Raw genomic sequence first — 20,623 nt, forward strand, 5'->3', positions numbered from 1 at the left:
GTGAGCGAAAGGCAAGTAAAAGCCGCAGAGGAGGCTGCATTAAGAAAACTCAGATAAGATAAAGAAGATGAAAACTTTATCTCCATTTTACAGGAACCCGCTGCTTGATTGCTGTTTCTTCTTTTTAGCAAATGAAGAAAGTATCTTTAATTACAAAAAATGCATAATGTCAACTTAGGCGATTAGAAAAATACTATGACCCATTAATATACCTCTGACTTTCAAGATTTATGTGACAGTGAATAGTATGTCTTGACAGAATGTTTTCTTGACTATAAATTCAGGCACTTCTGGTGTGTGGGCACTGTTTTCTTGCAGAGTTTTTTATTTCTCAATTTTAGCCTTTAAGCATTTTGCTGGAATGCTGCAATTCAAATTGCTAATTGATCCCTGGAATCCCTTGAATTTTATTTCTATTTAAATAGTTCCTAAACACATTCTCAGGATGAAGAGGAATTCTTGAAGATCTTTTCTGCTTCAGTGAGTGAGTTGAAATCTTTGAGGAAGATGTGAGTCACTGAATAATATTTTATGAATCAGCTCAATAGTTCCTTGTTTTTATTTTAGGATTCTTGCTTGGATAGCTATTGAATTCTGGAGGCATGGAACAGGCAGGAGATAAATGGCCTGATACACAGTACAAGTTCTGGCATGAAGTATTTTTTTTTTAAATTCATGCTGAATGACTTGCTTGCACAGCAATACTCCAAATTATTTTTTCATACATAGTTCACCTAACTTAACAGGGATGTGTTGCTTATGTGCCAGAATTTGAGCTCTTATTTCCAGAATCATTTTCTTTCATCCATACTGCTTGTTAAGTTATAGATGACACACTCATCAGTCTATCAACTTATTTGTATGTTACTTTAATTAAATGAAGAACATGTGACTATTCGATTTCTGAAGCTCACTATAAATAACTTCAGTTTTTTAAAAAGTGACAATAGTTATGCATTTTTAGAAAGACAAAAATAATATATAAAATTATTCTCTAACAATAAAAAAGTGCTTTGACATCATATATTCTTGCCAATTGGATAGAGTAGTTTTAGAGTATGAAACTAATGAAAACCAAAGCATGGGTTAAATTTGCACAAATCATTTCTTTGTGTTGGTCTATGATCAGAATTGCATTACTAATTTGGGCACATGTTTTGCAAGTGCAAAGAGGCAATAGGGAAAGAAGTGTGGATGAACCTGTGCAAATCTGTTTTCGGTTACAAAAATGAAAGTCAAGGTACATAACCAATAATAGTGTATTTCATGTAGATTATTATCTTAAGTGCCTTGAATTGGGGATGACTGGGTTTTTGGTTGTTGTTGCCAAGCTTTACTTTTAAAATTTATTCAATTTTTAAAGAGCAAACAGACATTTGCATATTCTGGATTGAAAGGGTATCCTATTTTTGACACTCCAAAAGCCACTACTTTTTAGTGATGTTTATTATTAACAATATATTAAGATATTTCTTTTCCCTCTCAAATTGAAAATTTACAAATTCTCTCTGGTGGTGCTTGATGCTGTCCAGATAATGCTGAAATCAATATTTAAACTTCAACCACTAAATTCAAGAAAAATTTTCTGTCATATTCCATATAGTGACTCAAAAATAAAGTTTTCATCTTTAAGATCAGTACTCTTGATCAGATTTTTAAAAATATAAATATCTTTTAAAAACTCTCCAAATGAACAATTTGAATTATGAGGGGGTATCAATACTCAGGGTTATAGAAAGAGCCCTTGAAAACAAAGTCCAGTTCAATGTAGTTTTGTTTTATACAAATAAACAGCTTCTAAAAATATTGCCCATAGCTGTTAATTTAAAACAACAAAACAAAACAAAAAACTTAAACATGTGATACAGTTGCAAAAGACACAAAACTCTGTTCTCATTTCATTGGTGCCTACGCAATGGGGTTAGTTATTAAAGAGGAAAAGTCATAGTGTAGTATATTAAGAGACAGGATAATTATTTTTTTAATTGCTTAGTGAAATCAGACACAGACTAAATACATGAACAACTAGAAAATGTAAAGGTTTAATATATTTTGTTTTTCACTCTATGCTATAAAGTGAAGACCTGATTTTGTAATATAGCTGATAAATCACTGATAGAAAGGCATATTATTACATATCCAAACTTTATCATATAAACATTTCAAGCAGGATCACCGCAAGTCAGAAAAAAATCAAAGTTAATAACAAATAAATACTCATGGAAGATCAAGTAGCTTAAAATTTGCTTTTAGAGAATACATGTTCCTTTCGACTACAAAACAGCTCCTTTACTAACAGCAAAGTACAACCCAATTATGAGATTTGACAAGGTCATTAAATATTTCCATGTGAAAAGACAGAAGGAAGAACATAAAGTACATTTCTATTTTGCTGTTCTAGAACACTTAGCTCACCCTTTCTTTCAACATGGTTTCTTGCTCTCTGGGAGGTATTAAGCGCAGAGCAAGTGATGCTATGGTGGGCATCAGGACCATGTTGATAATATCACTTGGTCAGAAAGGGATGGTGTTAACTGCAACAGAAGTTAGAGTGCCTGATACATTTTGCTTTTAAATGCTGACATGCAGAACAAAACGATCGAAAGTTACTTTGTAGGAGCATTCACAGCTAGGTAACAAATAAAACTCGTATCTTGTGCATGCTAGGAGTGAAAGGCCCTCAGGAAAAGGAACAAAAGCCAAACTCAAAAGGAAAGGAAAAGAAAAGAAAAGTTACAGTGACCATTCCTGGAAACTTACTCAGAGTCTTTGTTCCATAACCGTCGTCACCTAATCCGGGGATGTCCTGCATGGAAGTCCCCAGAGAGAGCAATGAGAGAGGAAGAACAGCCACGGAAGAGGAAGGAAGAAGTCAGTGGAGTTGAAATGAATACTACCATGACAGACCGTGCTGCCTTAACAATCTGGATCCCATTCTCTCTTCTTTTAAACCAACTTTCACCCCAAACTCCTTGAGCTGAGATTCAAGAAGGAAATTTCTGATTTGCAGAGCAACTCAAGGTTTAAACAAAAGATTGTAAGAGAGAAAAAAATTCAGCAAATGCCCATTTTTGGCCCATGGTTGATCATGTTGCCACAAAAATGCCCCACTTAAGGAATAAACCTCTCCAAATTTCATAGCAAATTCTAAATGATATCCACCATTACAAGCTCAGTGCCCAGCAAGTGTTTAGTGTTTTGCAGGAGGGAAAGAGTGAGCAAACGTGTTAGTAATTGATAAAGATAATTTAATTGTTCCTAACATTCCAAAAAACATATGTGTCAATGGAATCCAATATTTCTTCTCAGAAAAGAATTTGTCTCAAGACTTAGAGAGTTGCATGATAGAAAAGGCAAACCAGACCCATTCCTGGTCAAAGAGAAATGCCGGTTGGGTGCAAGTCCCAGTTTCGGCAAGTTTCTGTCCAGTGCCTTCTGCAAAGAAGAGTCATGTGAAAGGAGGGATCCAGACTGTAGTCAAACACTGGTCACAGTAGTAGACCTGCCCTGCCTGCCTGCTGTGTTGTTTGCCTAGGTGTGTGGCGTGGGAGAGCCTACATCCTGCGTGTTGCCTGTGAATTTATTTCTCTTATGTTGCATGTGACATTATCTTTGAGAATCTACTTACGTTCAGGATCACTGGTTTCCTGCTCACTCTGCTCCTTGTTCTTGTAGAATGGGAATTTTCGTGAAAAGATGAAGCTCTTTTTACGCTTGTCATTGAATGACTGTGAAGGAGAAAAGGCATGGGGCAAAAACAGGGGACGTCTAATTGTTGTCACACTCATGCTGACAAAACAACTAGTTTGTAAAAGCACAGAGAGCTGTAGTGACGCAAGTGAATAATTCTAAAGTGGTGCCAGAGAGTTCTAAAGGTCAATTTTATTTTCAAGGAGTATAAATTCTGAATAGTGGCACCTTGGAAAAATTGTCTCCTATGTAAAAGACTGGTTACAGATAAATGGTGATGGAGGGAAAGTCTTAAATTAGAAGGAGAAGACCCAGAATTTTTTTGTGCTGGCTCTACATCTTGCTAGTTCATCACCTTAGAGAGGTAATTGAATCTCTCTGAACCTCAATATCTTCATCTGCAAAATGAGGACAATGATAGCAGCTCTTAGGTTGTGAGACCCACAAAGGACAATATAAATATAAAGTGCTATACAAATGTCTTCTTATCACCATCACGTAGAAAATACCTTATTGGAAAAACTGGTTTTCTTCTCAGTGTCTTGATGTCTTTTCAAATAATATGAATTTGAGTTACTTCTCTTAGTTTTAATTAAAACTGCAGAAAGAAGTATGTAGATTAAGGATATATGATAATTATAGCCTTATACATGAATATATAATCATTAGAATATAACATTTTTATTCAAAAGAGATTTTTAACAATAATTTAGACCCATGTCCTCATTTTGTAGACAGGGAGGCAGAGGCACAGAGTTGCGTCCTGTACTGATATCACAGAGCTAGTTGGTGACAGCCAGGAGGCAATCAACCAAAATCTGTTAAAATTGCTGCTAAAGGGGTATTAACTTGATATTAACTTATCATAGGAAAAATGGCAGTGACTCAACTAGATTCTGATCAGGTAAAAAAAAGTAAGAATGACTGTCTTTAAAATTTTTAACTATTCCATTAGCTTAAATGAGGCTGAATTAAAAATAACACATAGATACATCATATGATACAGGTATTAGAATTTATTCATTCAAGTGGATATCATGTGCTTGCCTAGAAGATTCCTTAAGAAAATTCCATTAATTCCACTGCTGCTGTTCTTATGCAAATGCTTTGTGGGGTTTCTCTTTGGGAAATGCATTGACAGTCATTTTATAAGCTATTGGTCATGCAGGTTTTACTAATTTCATATTCATATATCATTAAAAAATATGTTTTACCAGATTGACTACTATCCTTGTTTGGCTGATTTGGCTCTGAGGGTCTTTTAGCTGCTGAAAAAATTAAAATCACTCTCCAAGGATCAAGATTTGTTAACACACAGCTATTGAAATGAAGGTGCCAAAGACTCTGAAGGTAATTTGAAAACAGGTATTCAAAAACATTTTTGGCAATGGCAGCTGTTAGGAATAAATGTAGAGCAGCAAGGTGACTACTTAGAAGGAAAGGAAACTTGCTTGGATGTGCACTTTTGTCCCATTGGTGGGAATTAGTCCTGTACCCTTATGAATTTGAAGCTAGACAAAATGGTATAAATAACTTATCTTCTGTGTATACTCATACATTCCCATATCAAATATCCATTTTCGTAACCATGTTCATTTAGGAAACATTAAAGTACTAAAATGTTGGTGCTGTCACTCAGTAAGTAACTCATTACTTTTTTAGGTAGTAGAAACTTTCAGCAAAGTAATAGAGCTCAACTGTATGCCCATTAAGAATGTTTTATGAAAAATAGTGAATCAAATAATTAATAATTTCTGAAATTAGAGGACATATACTTTACATTCAAGTACTAAAATTACATTCTCAGAGGGAAAAAAAAGGTATCACTTCAGAATTTATTACTCTGCTGACAGCACCTATGCTCAATATGGTTTTATCATCATTTGTAATTTAGGGTTGGTGTCCAAAAACAAGGTTGAGAACTGCCCCCAAATTTTCCCAGTTAAAAATGACAGTCCTTAAAAGAATACTAAATATTCTTGCATCACTCCAGTTTCATGCCACTTTTACATTTCAAGCATATTTAAACTTCAGTAACTGAAAATAAAAGAAAAAAATCATGTAAGAATTAATGGCATGTGATATTGCAAGGTATGTTGGACATTTAACTTCAACATCACCAATGACTTGTCATGCAAAAAAAAAAAAATTACAAATTTTCATGCAAATACAAAACAATGCCAAGAGGAGTAAAGCCTGGGGTGAAAATGCAGACATAGAGGGACAATGTAGAGGGCTACGAGGGCCCAAAATGGGGCTGCATGCAAGCCACATCATTTAAATGGTCTCAAGGGTCAAAGGAATATGAAAATGTGTTATCTGTGATTAATTCTTTTATGTTTCAAAGCAAGGACTATAATGTGTTAACATTTCCCAAGTATGAAAATGTTGTGTATCATGAATCATCTGATTGGGACATAATACTACTAAGCACCACACTTTTCAAAAGAACAGAAAATACACAACAATACTTTAAGAATAAACATATCTAATGTGTCAGTCTTATTAGCAAAAGCCATTTCAGATTGGAATTAAAGATAAGGTAATGAAACTATTGGTGGTTACATTTCCTTACATTTGTGGACAAAAAGAACAAGTCACAATTTCAGTTCACATTCACAGACTTAAAAGTCATATGTTTAGGATCTTAGCTAAACATTTAAACTATAAGAGATTATATGTGGTTTATAATGCTTTAACAGTATTCTTTATTTTTTATTAGACATGTGTAATACCATTATATAAGCTTTTTTGCTGCTGTAATTTTTTTCTTTTAATATAGAAAAGGAAAATCTGTTACATGAGTGCTAGGTGAGAATAATAAATTAGCAATTGTACTATTTATAGAACACATGGTTCTGAAGCAACCGATGACTGATTTACAGCTCTATTCTTAATTATACTTGATCAATGATATTCTTTGTCTGTCTACATGACGGTATCTTAGATCTAGATCCATTGCTTTCATAGCAGAAAACATCTTTAAATAGAGACTTTGAAAATACCCATCAAATGTGGCATGGGGCAAGTTGGCATATCTAAAAATTCCATTTTGGAATTTGACCTAAAATGTTGAGTTCTAACTAATAAAGATGATAAAACAATAACATTTATTGGGCACTTATGTGCCACATTTGGTTCCAAAAGCTCTGCATGAATTAATCTCCATGCTAACTTCATGAAGTTAATACCATCATTATTCCCATATTACAGAAGAGGAATCTGAAGTGTATAAATCTTCTATTATTTGCCCCAGAGCCACAAAATTGGTGAGCAGAGAAGTCAGAAATTGAATTTGCAAATATTCCTGGTTGCAAATATCACTGTTTTTAAGAGCATCACAAGTTTCTGCAACTTAAGCCTGCTTCAAGTATATATTGAAAATTATTAGTGCTTGATTCTCTTAAGTGTGTTCTTCCCATAGCTTGATGCTTGAAGATTATTTATTTAAATCATCAGATGGTATTGGATTCAACAACATCTCTTTTGGTTATCCTGTTACAATTTTTGTGATACTCATTCATATTTTTTTGGCCTTTCTTCAATTTTTCTTTTTATGATAATGTTAAAAAAAGAAAGAATTTAAGTGTGACAGGCCATGAATGGCAATTAAAAGGTAATTGCCCATTAAGTGGCAAATCTGTGGAAACAAAGGTAAACTGGTTGCTTAGGGCTGGGGATAGTGGGCACAGAGATTGGGAAGTGGCAGCCAATGGGTATGAGGTTTCTTTTGGGGAGATAAAATGTTATAAAATTAGATTGAAGTGATGGTGGCATAACTCTATGAATATACTAGAAAACATTGAGTCATATACTGTGAGTGAATTGTATGCTATGTGGATTATATCTCAATGAAGCCATGTCTTTTTAAAAAGGACCCTCTTCCCAACCTCACTCCATGGACTGAGAAGAAACATAGCAGGTTTCTAATTTTATTTGGTGTAAATAATTTTTATCTTTAATTGAATAAGAATAAACCACTCATTCCAACCCTTGCAGTCAATTAGATACACATGTCTTTTGTTTATCTGATTTTGTTTTGTCTCTGTTAAATGAATACCTTTCATGTTGTGACAGACATTAGAACACCCATACTAGGAGTCACTATTACTCAGAAGTCTCCAAGTTTTTAGGTCAAATGGCATGAAATTGCCCAGCCTGACCCTGAGATGTAATGGCGTTGGTGAACCGGCTTAAGATGAAATACATGCTTCATGAAAGGAGACAAAACAAAAACCTCAAATTATTTTCCTACTCAAATCCCATGTTTTTAAACACACATGAGTGAATCTTGACATATTTTTATCCTTCTCATCCAGAAAACTTTAAAACTAGGGACATGTTTTAGTTTTTCAAGCTTTAAAAGTTTCATAGTTCTAGAATGTCATCTTAGTGATATGAGTGTTCTCTGGGCAGAATTTAGGTTTAAATTTATACTGAGCTCAGATACATCTTTTCTGTGACCTCCTTATTGTTTTATACATGCTATTTTACTCTCCTCATTTCTCCTCTAAAATAATTATGTTCCCCTGGGAAAGTTGTTACTGTATATTTGGGTCACTACTTTGTATTATACAAATCTTATTTTCACACACATAAAAAGAGAACTTTGAAAACAAGTGAGGTAAAAGAACAAGTAATAATGTAACAAAGAGGGGTTAAGGGAAAGATTAGAGTTGGCTTGAGATATATCTGTTTACAGAAATGTGTCTATGTGAATGCATGTATACATGTGTGTCTATAATCGCCTAATTAAAAAAAAGATTATTTTGCAAACCTAATGAACTAATGGATGTAGGCATTGAGTATCAGTAGCTGCTACAATCACAAAGAGACAGTCAGATGTTTCATGCCTTCTGATAAAAGAATAAAGTATGACTACAAAGTAGTCTTGCAAACCTCTATTTACTCCCAAAACAAAACTCCCTCAAATGAATCAGAATCTAACCAAACCTCTGGATTCAACTACCAGTTTACAGCAACAAAGAGGACAGAGAAACATGGTAATTTATACTATAAAAATGCAATCAGCAAAATCCGAAGCGTGGGAAGCTCTACAAGACAAACGATCTGATTTCATCTATATAAAATTGCAAGAAACAAATAAAATATGGCAGGAAAACATACAATCAGAAGAGACTTTGAGAAGGATCAGCCAGTTACAATGTATAGACTTTATTTTGATCTTGGTTCAAACAAATTATAAAACAAAACAAAGCAACAATTACAACAACAACCAAACCCATTTGTGATACTTTTGAGCCAATTTGAGTCCTGAAAAAACACTGGATACTTGTTGATCCACTAATATTCAATTTTTATGTGTAATAATGGCATTATGGTCATGCCATATTGCAATATTAAGAGCTAAAAAAATCTGATGCATTGGATTGCTTCAAAATAATATGGGAGGGATGTAGTACTTATGTACCCCCTGAGTATATTGTACAGGTAAAACTGTAAAGAAGCCTTGAACTTCGCTTAACAGGTTTATTGCTGGTTGTGATACAGGCATGACAATTCTGAAACCATTTGGTGTGTGCTATAGGGTTGAGCAAATGAGTAGAAACATGGATGTCATTGGGAACCAGGATTGTCACTGTGAATGAAAGGTGAGATTAAAACGTGGTTTGGAGGAAGGAGAGGAAGTATCTTACGATGGTGACTAGTAATTAGAGGCATGAGATATAAACTTATGATTTTCTAAAAAGTTTTATTTCTTCTCTGTCCATTAAAAGAGCTTAGATGTAATGATACCCTAATAGCAAAATACACATTCAGTACTCAGATTTTGTCTTCCGGATGCCCTTTTCCACGAAAGAACCTAGAATGTTTTAGAGAAATGGCTGATTCCAAGGCTGAAGCAGGGAAAGTATAAGGTGAGTCTGAAACATTTCATGGGGCTCAAAGAAAGTAAGAAGGATTAAATATAAACATAACACTAAACAGAAAACAAATAAACAAACAAAACCTAGAATGAATGGTAGCATGTGAAAAGACACAAACAAAACCTGGATAATTTGAATATTAAAATGAATAATGACAGTAATAAAGTATAACACATTCAATTAAAAAAATCTGAGTTCACTTTGATTATCAAAAATACATAAATTATATAATTAAAAATGGGATAAAAGAAAAGCTCTTCTTTAGAGTATGACTAATAATTATAGAAGGAATGATAAAGTCAGGAAATCACTATTTTGTAATCATCATAATAATAGTCTATTCAGGGAAGAATCATCTGTGGATGCTTAAACTATTAGTTGAAAGTTTGTTGGGGAATAGGATATTTATCTCTTCCCAGATTATTTAATTATTAAAAAGAGGGGAAAAGATACCTTTATAGTGGAAAAATTTGGTAAATATCACCTTAATCAAGTGATCAAAATTAGCATCACCAAATTGTGGGACAACGTGACACCATGGGCCTCCCGATGGGAAACACTGGGAAGTACACAACATCACTTCTGTAGTATTTCCGTCAAAAAGGAATTAGTTGAAGTTAACCGTGAAGAAACAATTAGGCAAATTAAAATTAAGAGATATCCTCTCAAAATATGTCAATGTCATGAAAACCATAAAAACTAAGGAATCATTCTAGATTAAAGGAGATAAGGAAATAGGACAAACGGAATGTAATGTGTAGTCCCGAGTCAGAAAAATAAAAAGTCATATTTTCTACAACTTTCTCTCAAAATAATTCAGGGGATTATACCAATATGAGTTGGTAATTATTGAAGCTTAGTAATAGGTAAAATATATTCATAATTCTACTTTTTCTACTTTTTACATGTTTAAAAATTTTCATAAGGATAAGAAAAAAGTTGAATTGTAAAGCATTTAATGCAATGCCTTAAAAATACTTATTAAAAAGTAGCTAATAGCAGGAAAAATGTTTCCTTTTTATAGGTTTTTTTTTTTTTTTTTTTTTGTTACTACTTCAAATCTAACACCAGGAATAAAAACAATTCCAATTCGCATGAAGCACAGGGGCTACTTGTACCTAAAAATAAGAAAAAGAAGCAGATCAGAAAAGTAGGGAAAAATCAGATCCCAAAGACTATCACTTGTAGCTTAGTGAAGGCTGAGACCTGGGTTCATTATTTATGAAATTGTGGGAGCTAATCCTCTTTTGATCTCAAAAAATGAAATTCGATTTAGAATTTTTTTGCTTAGGAAGAAATCAAAATCACGAGATGCCAATCATTCTAATTAAGTTCTGTGAAATGGAATCCCAGATGAAACCTGTTTTATTTTTCCCCCATTTATGTTATTTCTGAGACTAGTCATGCTAAATAAAAGCACATCACTCAGTCAGCAGTCTAAGTTGGGGAGGCTCAATTCCAGTAAAAAGCTCAGGTAACCAAAGGGCATAGAGACCAAGCCAAGTATAGCTAAGGGGTAGCTGAAATTATACGCTGGACTTTATGATCACTCTAATGCATAGTAAGTAGGATGTTTTCCTTAACTTTGAGGCCCAAGACATCTACAGCATCACTTTGTCTGGGATGTCATACTTATTTCTCCCAAGGAAATAGAGACCTTCTCTTCTCTCTCATCTTGCAACACTCAGATCTTTCTGCTTCTCCTTACAGCAAAACTCCTCCAAAGTCACCCCATCTTCTCTTCCTTTCTGAAATTACTTCAATCACACTTTAAATATTGTAACATCATCTACACCAGAGGTCAGTGACCTGTGGCCCATGAACCAATCCAGCCCACTATGTGTTTCTGCAAATAAGGTTTTATTCGAGGATAACCATGCTCATTCTATATGTACTACCTATGACTAGTGCTACAGCAGCAGAATTGAGTATTTGCAAAAAAGATCAGATGGCCTGCAAAGCCTAAAATATTTACTCTCTGGCCTTTTACAGAAAAAGTTTTCTGGCTACTGATCTAAACCGCTTTATTCAGGGTCACCAATGAACTTCGTGTTGCCCAATCAAATGTTGATTCTCAGGTCTCATCTTACTCTGTTGATCATCCCATTAGACATAGTTCATCATATCTTTCTTCCTGAAACGCTTGCTTCCTTGAACTCTGGCACACCTCCACATTTTCATTGCCATCTTACCCCATATAGCATTTGTCCTCAGTCTGTTTTGCCGATCCCTCTTGATCTTCCTGGTGGTTAAAAATTGGGGGTACTTGGACTCAGTTTTTGAGTCTCCTTTCCCTCCCTTCCCAGCTTGGAGCTTTCCCTGTCTCCAGCTTGAAACTTTACCAGAGTTCCAGACTCATATATCCAATTAATTGCCTACTCACTATCTTTACTTAGATATCTACTACATACAGCCTTCAAACCAAACACATGGTCTTCTCTGCAAACTCTCAACAAACAAACAAATAAACAAACACCAAGCAAGCAAACAAAAACCTTGGTCCTCTCTCAGTCTTCTTCAACTTAGGAAATTCTAACTCTTCTAGTTACCCAGGCTGCAAACTTGTAGGGACTCCTCTCTTTCTGTCACACCCAACTTCCAATCGGTTAATAAATCCTGTGTTTTCAGCTTTAAAATGCACCCGTAATCCGACCACCTCTCACCATCTCCACCACTACTACCCCAGTCCAAGTCACCACCATCTCTTGCCTGGAGCATGATATTGACCTCAGCTGGTGTCCCTGCTTCCACCTATTCCTGTTGCACTTTATTCTCCTTACAGCAGCCAGGGTGATCTTTTAAAATTGTAATTCAGATCATGTCATTCTGCTCGAGATCCTCCAGTGGCTTCCCGCCTCATTCAGCATAAAACCCAAAATGTACAACATGGCTGGAAAGGCTCTCCATAATCTGGCTCTAGCTACCACTTTGATCTCTTCTGCCACTGTGCCTTCTTTGCCTCACTGTCCTCCTGCCACACTGGCCTTGTTGCTTTTCCTTGATTCTTTAAATTCAAGATTTCCTTGAATCTTGATTCAGGGACTTTGCTCTTGCTGTTCCCTCTGCTTGTAATCTTCTTCCCTTAGAAGGCTGATTCCTTACCTCGTTCAGAGTTCTACTCACATATCCCTTATCAGTGAGGCTTTTTCTGACAGACCTATCTAAAATTGCACTGGCCCTATTAATATTTGCCTTCCTTTGTTCTTTCTTTCTTTTTTCTTTCTTTCTTTCTTTCTTTCTTTCTTTCTTTCTTTCTTTCTTTCTTTCTTTCTTTCTTTCTTTCTTTCTCTCTCTCTCTTTCTTTCTTTCTTTCTTTCTTTCTTTCTTTCTTTCTTTCCTTTTCTTTTATTTTTTCTTTTCTTTTCTTTTCTTTTTTCTTTTTAACATTTATCACCATCTGCCTGCATACACATTTGTTTATTGTCTGTTTTCCTCATGGAAATGTAAACTCCCTGAAAATAAGAAATCTGTTTTCATCCACTCCCACCTCTCTGGTGCCTTAGAACATGTACATATAGTATATACTTAATAAATATTTGTTGAATGAATACATGCTCCAACTCCTTTTGTGTTTGCCCACATTCTGGCATTTATTGCTCTCTATTTTTTATCTTTTACTTGACTGTCTTCTATTAAACTGTGTAGACTGGCTCCTTAAGTAAAGGGCTTATTTTTATTTCATTTACTGATTATTTTCAAGATCTCCCTAACCTAGTATGTGGTAGATGGTCTGCTAGTGAATAAACAAATCAATGATCAATGCAGAAACTGGCTTATTTGTAAAAAAGTGGGAGGATTTTCAAGTTGACCAATTATTTATCATGTATGGAGCTGTTCTTAGGGAGGGACTCCAACAATAATAGAACTGTCAACTATGACCTAGAGAAGCTGAACAAATAATATTCAATCTAAAGGGAATGTGATGTTTTCCAGTGTTAAGCAATAAAGTCGAGGTATCAAAGCAGAATGTTTCTATGCACTCAAACCCCATGTTTCCTAGGACTTTCTACCATAAATCCTTGTCTGGTTTAATGAACTAAAGAGGTCTGATCTTGCCTCATTAGGGTCTGCCTACCATGGCTCCTGCCACCTGGCCGCTGTGGATTAAAGACTAGTCACATCATAAAGCTGCCCTGGCAGGTATTAACAGGAACTCAGAGCTGAAGCAAATAAAACTGCTATTTGAGTTTCACTTTAAGTCCTAATTATTTATGTATAGACTAACCAAAATGAATTGTACTGATAATTATAATTTTTTAAAACAGTATTGAATAGAAGTTTCGTATTAACCAGAAACACTCAACTAAATGGCACACTAGATTATTGTAAACCGCAGATTTAGTTTATGCCAGCTCTACCACCATCCCAGGATCCAGGAGCTGTCCTAGCTCTATTCCCAAATTACCCCTCTGCCGGGCTCCTAGGTATTTACCTGAGGCTATTTCAGAAACACTGACTGACTACGTCCCACAAGATGAAGGAACAACAGCCATGTTTATGGCTGTTTTATAGGTTGAACTGCATATTTCTTATTTTTTTTTTACACAATATCCTCAAATTTGTATAGATTTTCTAGTTAAAACAAATGATTCCTGTCAACCTTGCCCCAGATTGCAGAGACATCCAGTTCACTGTCCTTAGCCCTTAGTGATGAGGTAAATCTCTAAAGGCTTCTGGGTGGAGCTCCCTGCCTACAAGTGCCTATGCTTGAAAAGGATGTCTCCTGAAGTTGAGCAGGGCACAGACTATGTGGCAGCCCTGTACTACCCTACAGAAAAGGAATTTTATTGAAAGGATACTAGAAAATCTCATCAAATCTGAGGAACTGTAGAACAACCAAACGAGATAGGTCACATGCAGCTAGACCACATGAAGAACTAGAACAGAAGATTCAAATGCAATCAGGACACTCCCTCTATCTCATGGCATGTTTGCTTTACTTTTCTCTCCCTACTGATCAGACCCTTTTACATGGTGGCAAACACAGTTACCACTGAATCCTAAGCTCTCTTTCTTATAGTTTCTAAACCAGTGACTGACTCTGGCACTCTTTGCGTTCAAGCTAAAAGATCTCAGGGAAGATCTCTGATGTGCTCAGAACGGACTCGATGTTCAGCTCTGTGTCATCTAATTATGACAGTGGTGGCAGTGGGCAGGGTCTATGTGGACATAAAAATTACTTCGCCGTGGTAGAGGTGTGGTCTGTTGGGGTGGGGGAGGTATAGAGAGAGGTATTCTCCAAAGAAGGCCACACTATTATCAGAAAAACCTGAGATATCAAGCAGAGAATACACGGAGTGCTTGCCATGCTTTTGTTTACCTATTTCAGAATTCTAATTGACAAAAACAATGTAATTTTGGACTGCCCTTCCACTCCACTTCATGTCTACCTGGCTGAAGTACTCTATCTTCAAAACAGCTTAAGGGTCATCTCATTTTCTCAACTTGAAGTGGAGTTAGTATACATCTCTAAGTTGTCATAGAACTCTATATATCTGTTTTTACCCATACCATATACTTACTATGACATATTATTCTGGGTCTGCTGCTATTAAAGAGGAAGCTTGGTGAGGTTATAAATGGTTGTACCTATTTATTAACATAGCTATAATAACCATGGCTCTCCCCAAAGCAATATTTCCAGCTTAGGCTGCTTTCCTGAACCTCACTCCCACAAGCTCAACCTCTCACTCATGTTCACCTGGATTTCCCATAGCTAAAACTGCTTCAACAAATGCTGTGGAGTAACTTGGAAAAGAATAAACTGACTCAATTCACACGAAACACCAAAATTATTAAGGGATAGATTACAGATCTAAACACACAGGCTTAAACTGTAAAATTATAGAAGAAAATGTACAATATATTTATCATTTGAGGTAGGCAAAGATTTATGGATAGAATGTAGAAAGCACAAATGATAAATTTAAAAGTTGCTAAATTGGACGTCAGCCCAAGTTAAAAATGTCTGTTCTTCAAAAGAGGTCATTTAAAAAATAAAAAGACAAGTCACAAAGTGGGAAATAATGTTTGCAATATATATATCTGACAGTTTTTATTCAAAATATTTTTAAAGTCCTACAATTGAACAATAAATAGAAAAACCAATAAAAAATGAGCTAGAGACTTGACTGGATATTTAACATAAGTAATATATAAGTGATCAGAAAGCATATGAAAAACATCATTAGTCATCGGGGACATGCAAATTAAAGTCAAAGTTGACTTGATAACTCACTAGAGTAGCTAAAATTAAAGACTGACAATACCAAGTATTAGTAAGATGTGGAGCCCTTGCAACTCTCATTTAAATTGGTGGGAATGCAGCATGATACAGTCACTTTGAAAAATAGTTTGGTATCTTCTTGTAAGTGTAAACATATAACTAATCTATGACTCAGAAATTCACTCCTAGAAAATTACCTAAGAGAAAAACATATGTCCACAAAAAGATGTCTTTACAAGACTGTTCACAATTACCTCGAACTGGAAACTACCCTAATATCCATCAACAGGTAAATTAATATATTGTGATATAGTCATACAATGAAATGCTACTCAACAATAAAAAGGACTGAACTATTGATGCAGGAAACAACATGGATGGACCATAAAAGCACTATAGAAGGCAGACACAAAAGAATACATGTAGGTAATTCCAACGACAGTAAGTCCTAGAACAGGCAAAACTAAGCTATGTTGGTAGAAATCAAATCAGTGGAAGAGTTAGGAAGGATGTCTAATCCATATATTATCATGGTTGTAACCATGACACCTCCCAAAACTGTATTTCCAGCCCATGCTACTCTCCTAAATATGTATAGATTAATCTTCTATACCTTGTCTCAGAAGGTGGTTTTAGAAACTCTTTTCTCTATGTCCATCTCACAAACACTTAGCATTTTTAAGGGTATGCTTAGGTGTTCTACCCAATGTTGTCACAGTGAATGCCACTTATTTTTATATATTTCTCTCCTGTCACGTTATGATCTAATAGCAGGTAACATATTACTTTCATTTTGGTATCTCTGGGATTTAGAGCATGACAGGTACTCAATATTCACTGAATGAACGCAGGAACCAAAGTGTTGAGCAATGATTTCCATCATGAGTATGGAGAGAAAATTCAGGCAAAGCAAAACAAAATAAACACAACAAAATAACTGAACATCTGGTGAAAGGTGGGAGAAGTAATGGAAGAATAAGAACCAACCGGCCAGGCATAGTGACTCATGCCTGTAATCCCAGCACTTTGGGAGGCCAAGGCAGGTGGATCACCTGAGCTCAGGAATTTGAGACCAGCCTGACCAATATGTCGAAACCCCAAAAAATACAACAATTAGCTGGGCGTGGTGGCATGTGCCTGTAGTGCCAGCTACTTGGGAGGCTGAGACAGGAGAATTACTTGAATCCAGGAGGTGGAGCTTGCAGTGAGCCAAGATCACGCCATTGCACTCCAGCCTGGGCAACACAGCGAGACTCCATCTCAAAACAAAACAAAACAAAACAAAAACCAAACCCACATAAGTAGTTTATTTTTATTGCATTTCTCTGTAGTTATTTCTCAGATTTGTTTTCTTCATGAATTTAATCTCATAATTTTTATGCTCAATGATCTAATTTACTTCTAGTTGCCTTTTATTACTAGTAATAAAAATGAGGTAGCTTAGCTATTTGCTTGTATGCATTTTTTCATAGTGTCACATTTTCAGCTCTATCTATGTCCACAATTCAACAATGGAAAAGTTTTAAAGATTTCGAGTAGCATTCATAACTCCAATAAAATCTATCATTTAATTTTTCTTTTCTAACTTTTTTCCAAGTTAACCTTTATTCCCTTTCCTAACTAAAGCTTAATTTATTTAAAAAAAAAAAAAACTTTTTCCATTAACAAATGGAAGCATTCCCTTTTTAGAAAAAATTCAAAGGGAATTGAGGAAAAAGTTATAATCTTACTACAGAGATACAAATATCCCTGAGTATTATTATTTCTTTGTTTTTAAAAAATGTATCCTGTTTAAATTTAGTTGTATTATACTTTTCTATATAATTTTAAATTCTGATTTTTAAGTTTACTATTTCACATAATGAAGTGCTATGGGCATGGACTTCAGAATTTGGCTGTATGACTTTAGAAATATTATTTAATCCCTGAGCCTCACTTTAGGTATTTAAATGTGATAACATATTAATAGGTCTCACCATAGTTGCTGACACTATAGTTCAATAAACAGAAGCCAATTATTTTAATAGTAATAGACACAGTTTCCCAATTATTAGAAAATCTTTGAAGCATCAGTTTTAATGAACATATAATAATGAAATGAAATTAAAACTCAGTAACGGAAAGGAATTTGGAAAATTCTCGAATGTATGGAAATTAAACAACACTCTCCTAACTAACCAATGAATCAAAGAAGAAATCACAAGAGAAAATGAAACCACTTTTAGACAAATGAGAATGAAGACACAAGATACCAAAATTTATAGAATGTAGCTAACACAGTACTTAGAGAAAAACTTATAGCCATATATGTCTATATTAAAAAAAGATCCAAAGGAATAATCTAATCTTCTACCTGGAAAAGTAAGACCAAACTAAATCTAAAGCAAGGAGAAAAAAAGCAATAATAAAGATTAGAACAGAAATTATTGAAACAGAGAATTTTAAAAATTGAAAAAATTAACAAAAGTGGGGAAGAAAAATCTTTTTTGAAAAGATTGATAAAATTGATAAACCTTAGCTAGATTGATCAAGAAAAAAAAGAGAGATGATTTACACTGCAAACATTAGGAATAAAAGAAGAGATATTATTACCGACCTTACACAAATAAGATTTAAAAGGGAATACTATGAACAATTATATGCCAGTAAATCAGCTAACTTAGATAAGATGGACTAATTCCTAGAAAGACACAAAATACCAAAATTGAATCAAGAAAAAATTAAAAGGCTGAATAGATCTATAATAAGTAAAGAGATTGAATCAGTAACTTAAAAAATTAGCCACACAGAAGCCCATGCCTAGATGGCTTTCCTGGTGAATTCTACTAAACATCATTTAAAAAAGAAGGAAAGCCAATTCTCACAAAGTTTTCTAATAGAAGAGGAGACATTTCCCAACTTATTCTATGAGGCCAGTATTACCTAGATACCGAAATTTGAGAAAGATATCACAAGTAAAGAAGACTGCAAACCAAGGCGTCTTCTAAACATAATGACAAAATAATATTTCAAGTGAATTTACCGCAGTGGCTTAACATTCTTACATTGTTTGTTGTTTTCTATTTTCTTTGTACTCTATATTGCAATGAATATACCATTCAGTGCATTTTGGATTCTTATCTTGGGATAGATTTCCAAAGGTTAAAGTATTGGTTTAAAAATTATGAATAGTTTGAAAGTTTTGACATAACTGCCAAATTGCTTTCAAATAATCTGTACTAATTGACATTTCCACCAGCAACCATTTATTCTTAATTAATAACTGGTCCATAGAATGTATGATGATTGCTTTTTTTTTCCCTTTCAACACTCTCTACGCTCTCCATATTACTTCCTTATAATGTAAGAAGTCTTCCTGCCCTCAAACATCAGACTCCAAGTTCTCCAGGTTTGGGACTCGGACTGGCTCTCCTTGCTCCTCAGCTTGCAGACTGCCTATTGGGGTATCTTGGGATCTTGTGAGTTAATACTTAATAAGCTCCCCTATATATCATATATATATTATATTATATATGTTCCTATTAGTTCCTATATATAGGAACTAATATCATATTTATCATATATATGAGATAAATACATAGGATATAAAAACTAATAGGATATATATATATCCCGACTAATACAACAGTCAAGAGCTCTGCTTAATTCCTTTTGCTGGTAGAATAACCTCCCTATCTGGCTCCCTATTCTACTTGGCGAATAATGATCTATTCTTTAATATTAAGCTCACATGTCCCCTCTTGCTTGCCTATCCTCCCCTCCATAGCAGAACTTATCCTGCCTTCCTCATGCCCCTTCAGTACTTTGCATGCATTTGTCACATTGCCTTAGTAACTTGGAAATCTCTGTCATTGAATCCTGAGTTTCTTTAGAGTTTATTGTAGCCCCAGTTCCTAGCACAGTGCCTGGATTATGCATGTGTTCAGTATATATTTGGTGCATGAATAAATGGATGTAACTATCCAGGACAGAGGATCCTAGAGTAATTAGGCAAGCCTTCTAACAAAGTGCCATCATTCTGAACACAGGGCTTTGGCAGACTAGGTTAAGTGTTAATTTATTTGCTAGGATTCAAAGTATTCCAGCATGGATATGAACATGACCTTAAATTGGGAGTATGAGTGAAATATCAGAGAATCAAATCCCAAAGATGATGCTGTTGCACTGTATCATCCACCACAGCTACATTTCTTCCAACATCCATTCTGCCTTGCAAACATCAAACTTTGCGTGGTCACTGGGTCATAGGTCCAGCTTTTGGAAAAAACTGAAACAGCTTTCTTCAGGTTCATTAAAGCTGACGGAGCTTTTATGCTACTATCAGCTAGGGGGTTACTTGTTCATTTATTTATTTATTTATTTATTTTATTTACTAATTAACTTATAATTATTCATTATTCCTTTATTAATTAATAGATTTATTTATTGAATGTCTGTATGTCTCACTATGTGTCAAGCCTTCCACTGAGCCCTTAGCAATTTTGTCTTCATTTAGATATTCAAGTTTAGAACTAGTGCAAGAGATGTTAAAATACAGATTCTGAAAGTGTGTCATTTTCTTTGCCAATTTGTGCATCATTTTGTGTGGTAGATGCCACAGGAAATTGCCAGGCTTTGTGCCTCCAATTAACTATTTCATATGCCTAAAATTGTATAGCATTTCATCATTAAGTTTCAAAATACTATGGCTTACACAACAACTCAAAGGGTCAGAAAGCAAAACAAAACAAAGTAAAAAATAAAAAACCTTTATTCCCTACTTTGCTCACTTTAAAGATATTCTCACCAGTTGTACATGTTGACATTATTTTTAAATTTT

At 34.7% G+C, this 20,623-nt stretch overlaps 2 protein-coding genes across 29 annotated transcripts in view; both read right to left on the reverse strand.

Moving 5' to 3' along the window:
- CCDC90B (coiled-coil domain containing 90B) overlaps positions 1–20,623 on the reverse strand; it is a 695,243-nt gene that overhangs the window by 221,233 nt on the left and 453,387 nt on the right. The window lies entirely within an intron of this gene.
- Positions 1–20,623, reverse strand: part of DLG2 (discs large MAGUK scaffold protein 2) — a 2,230,265-nt gene that overhangs the window by 25,365 nt on the left and 2,184,277 nt on the right. For 17 of the 28 annotated variants that reach the window (XM_050755793.1, XM_050755797.1, XM_050755794.1 and 14 more), the window contains one exon: positions 3,629–3,728. In XM_050755793.1, coding sequence (XP_050611750.1) covers positions 3,629–3,728 — 100 coding nt within the window. Of the gene's footprint in view, positions 1–2,760; positions 2,807–3,628; positions 3,729–20,623 lie in introns of all 28 variants that reach the window. The other 11 variants (XM_050755798.1, XM_050755801.1, XM_050755795.1 and 8 more) reach the window with 1 other exon arrangement.

The sequence above is a fragment of the Macaca thibetana genome, chromosome 14, assembly GCF_024542745.1.
Source record: "Macaca thibetana thibetana isolate TM-01 chromosome 14, ASM2454274v1, whole genome shotgun sequence".
NCBI lineage: Eukaryota > Metazoa > Chordata > Mammalia > Primates > Cercopithecidae > Macaca > Macaca thibetana.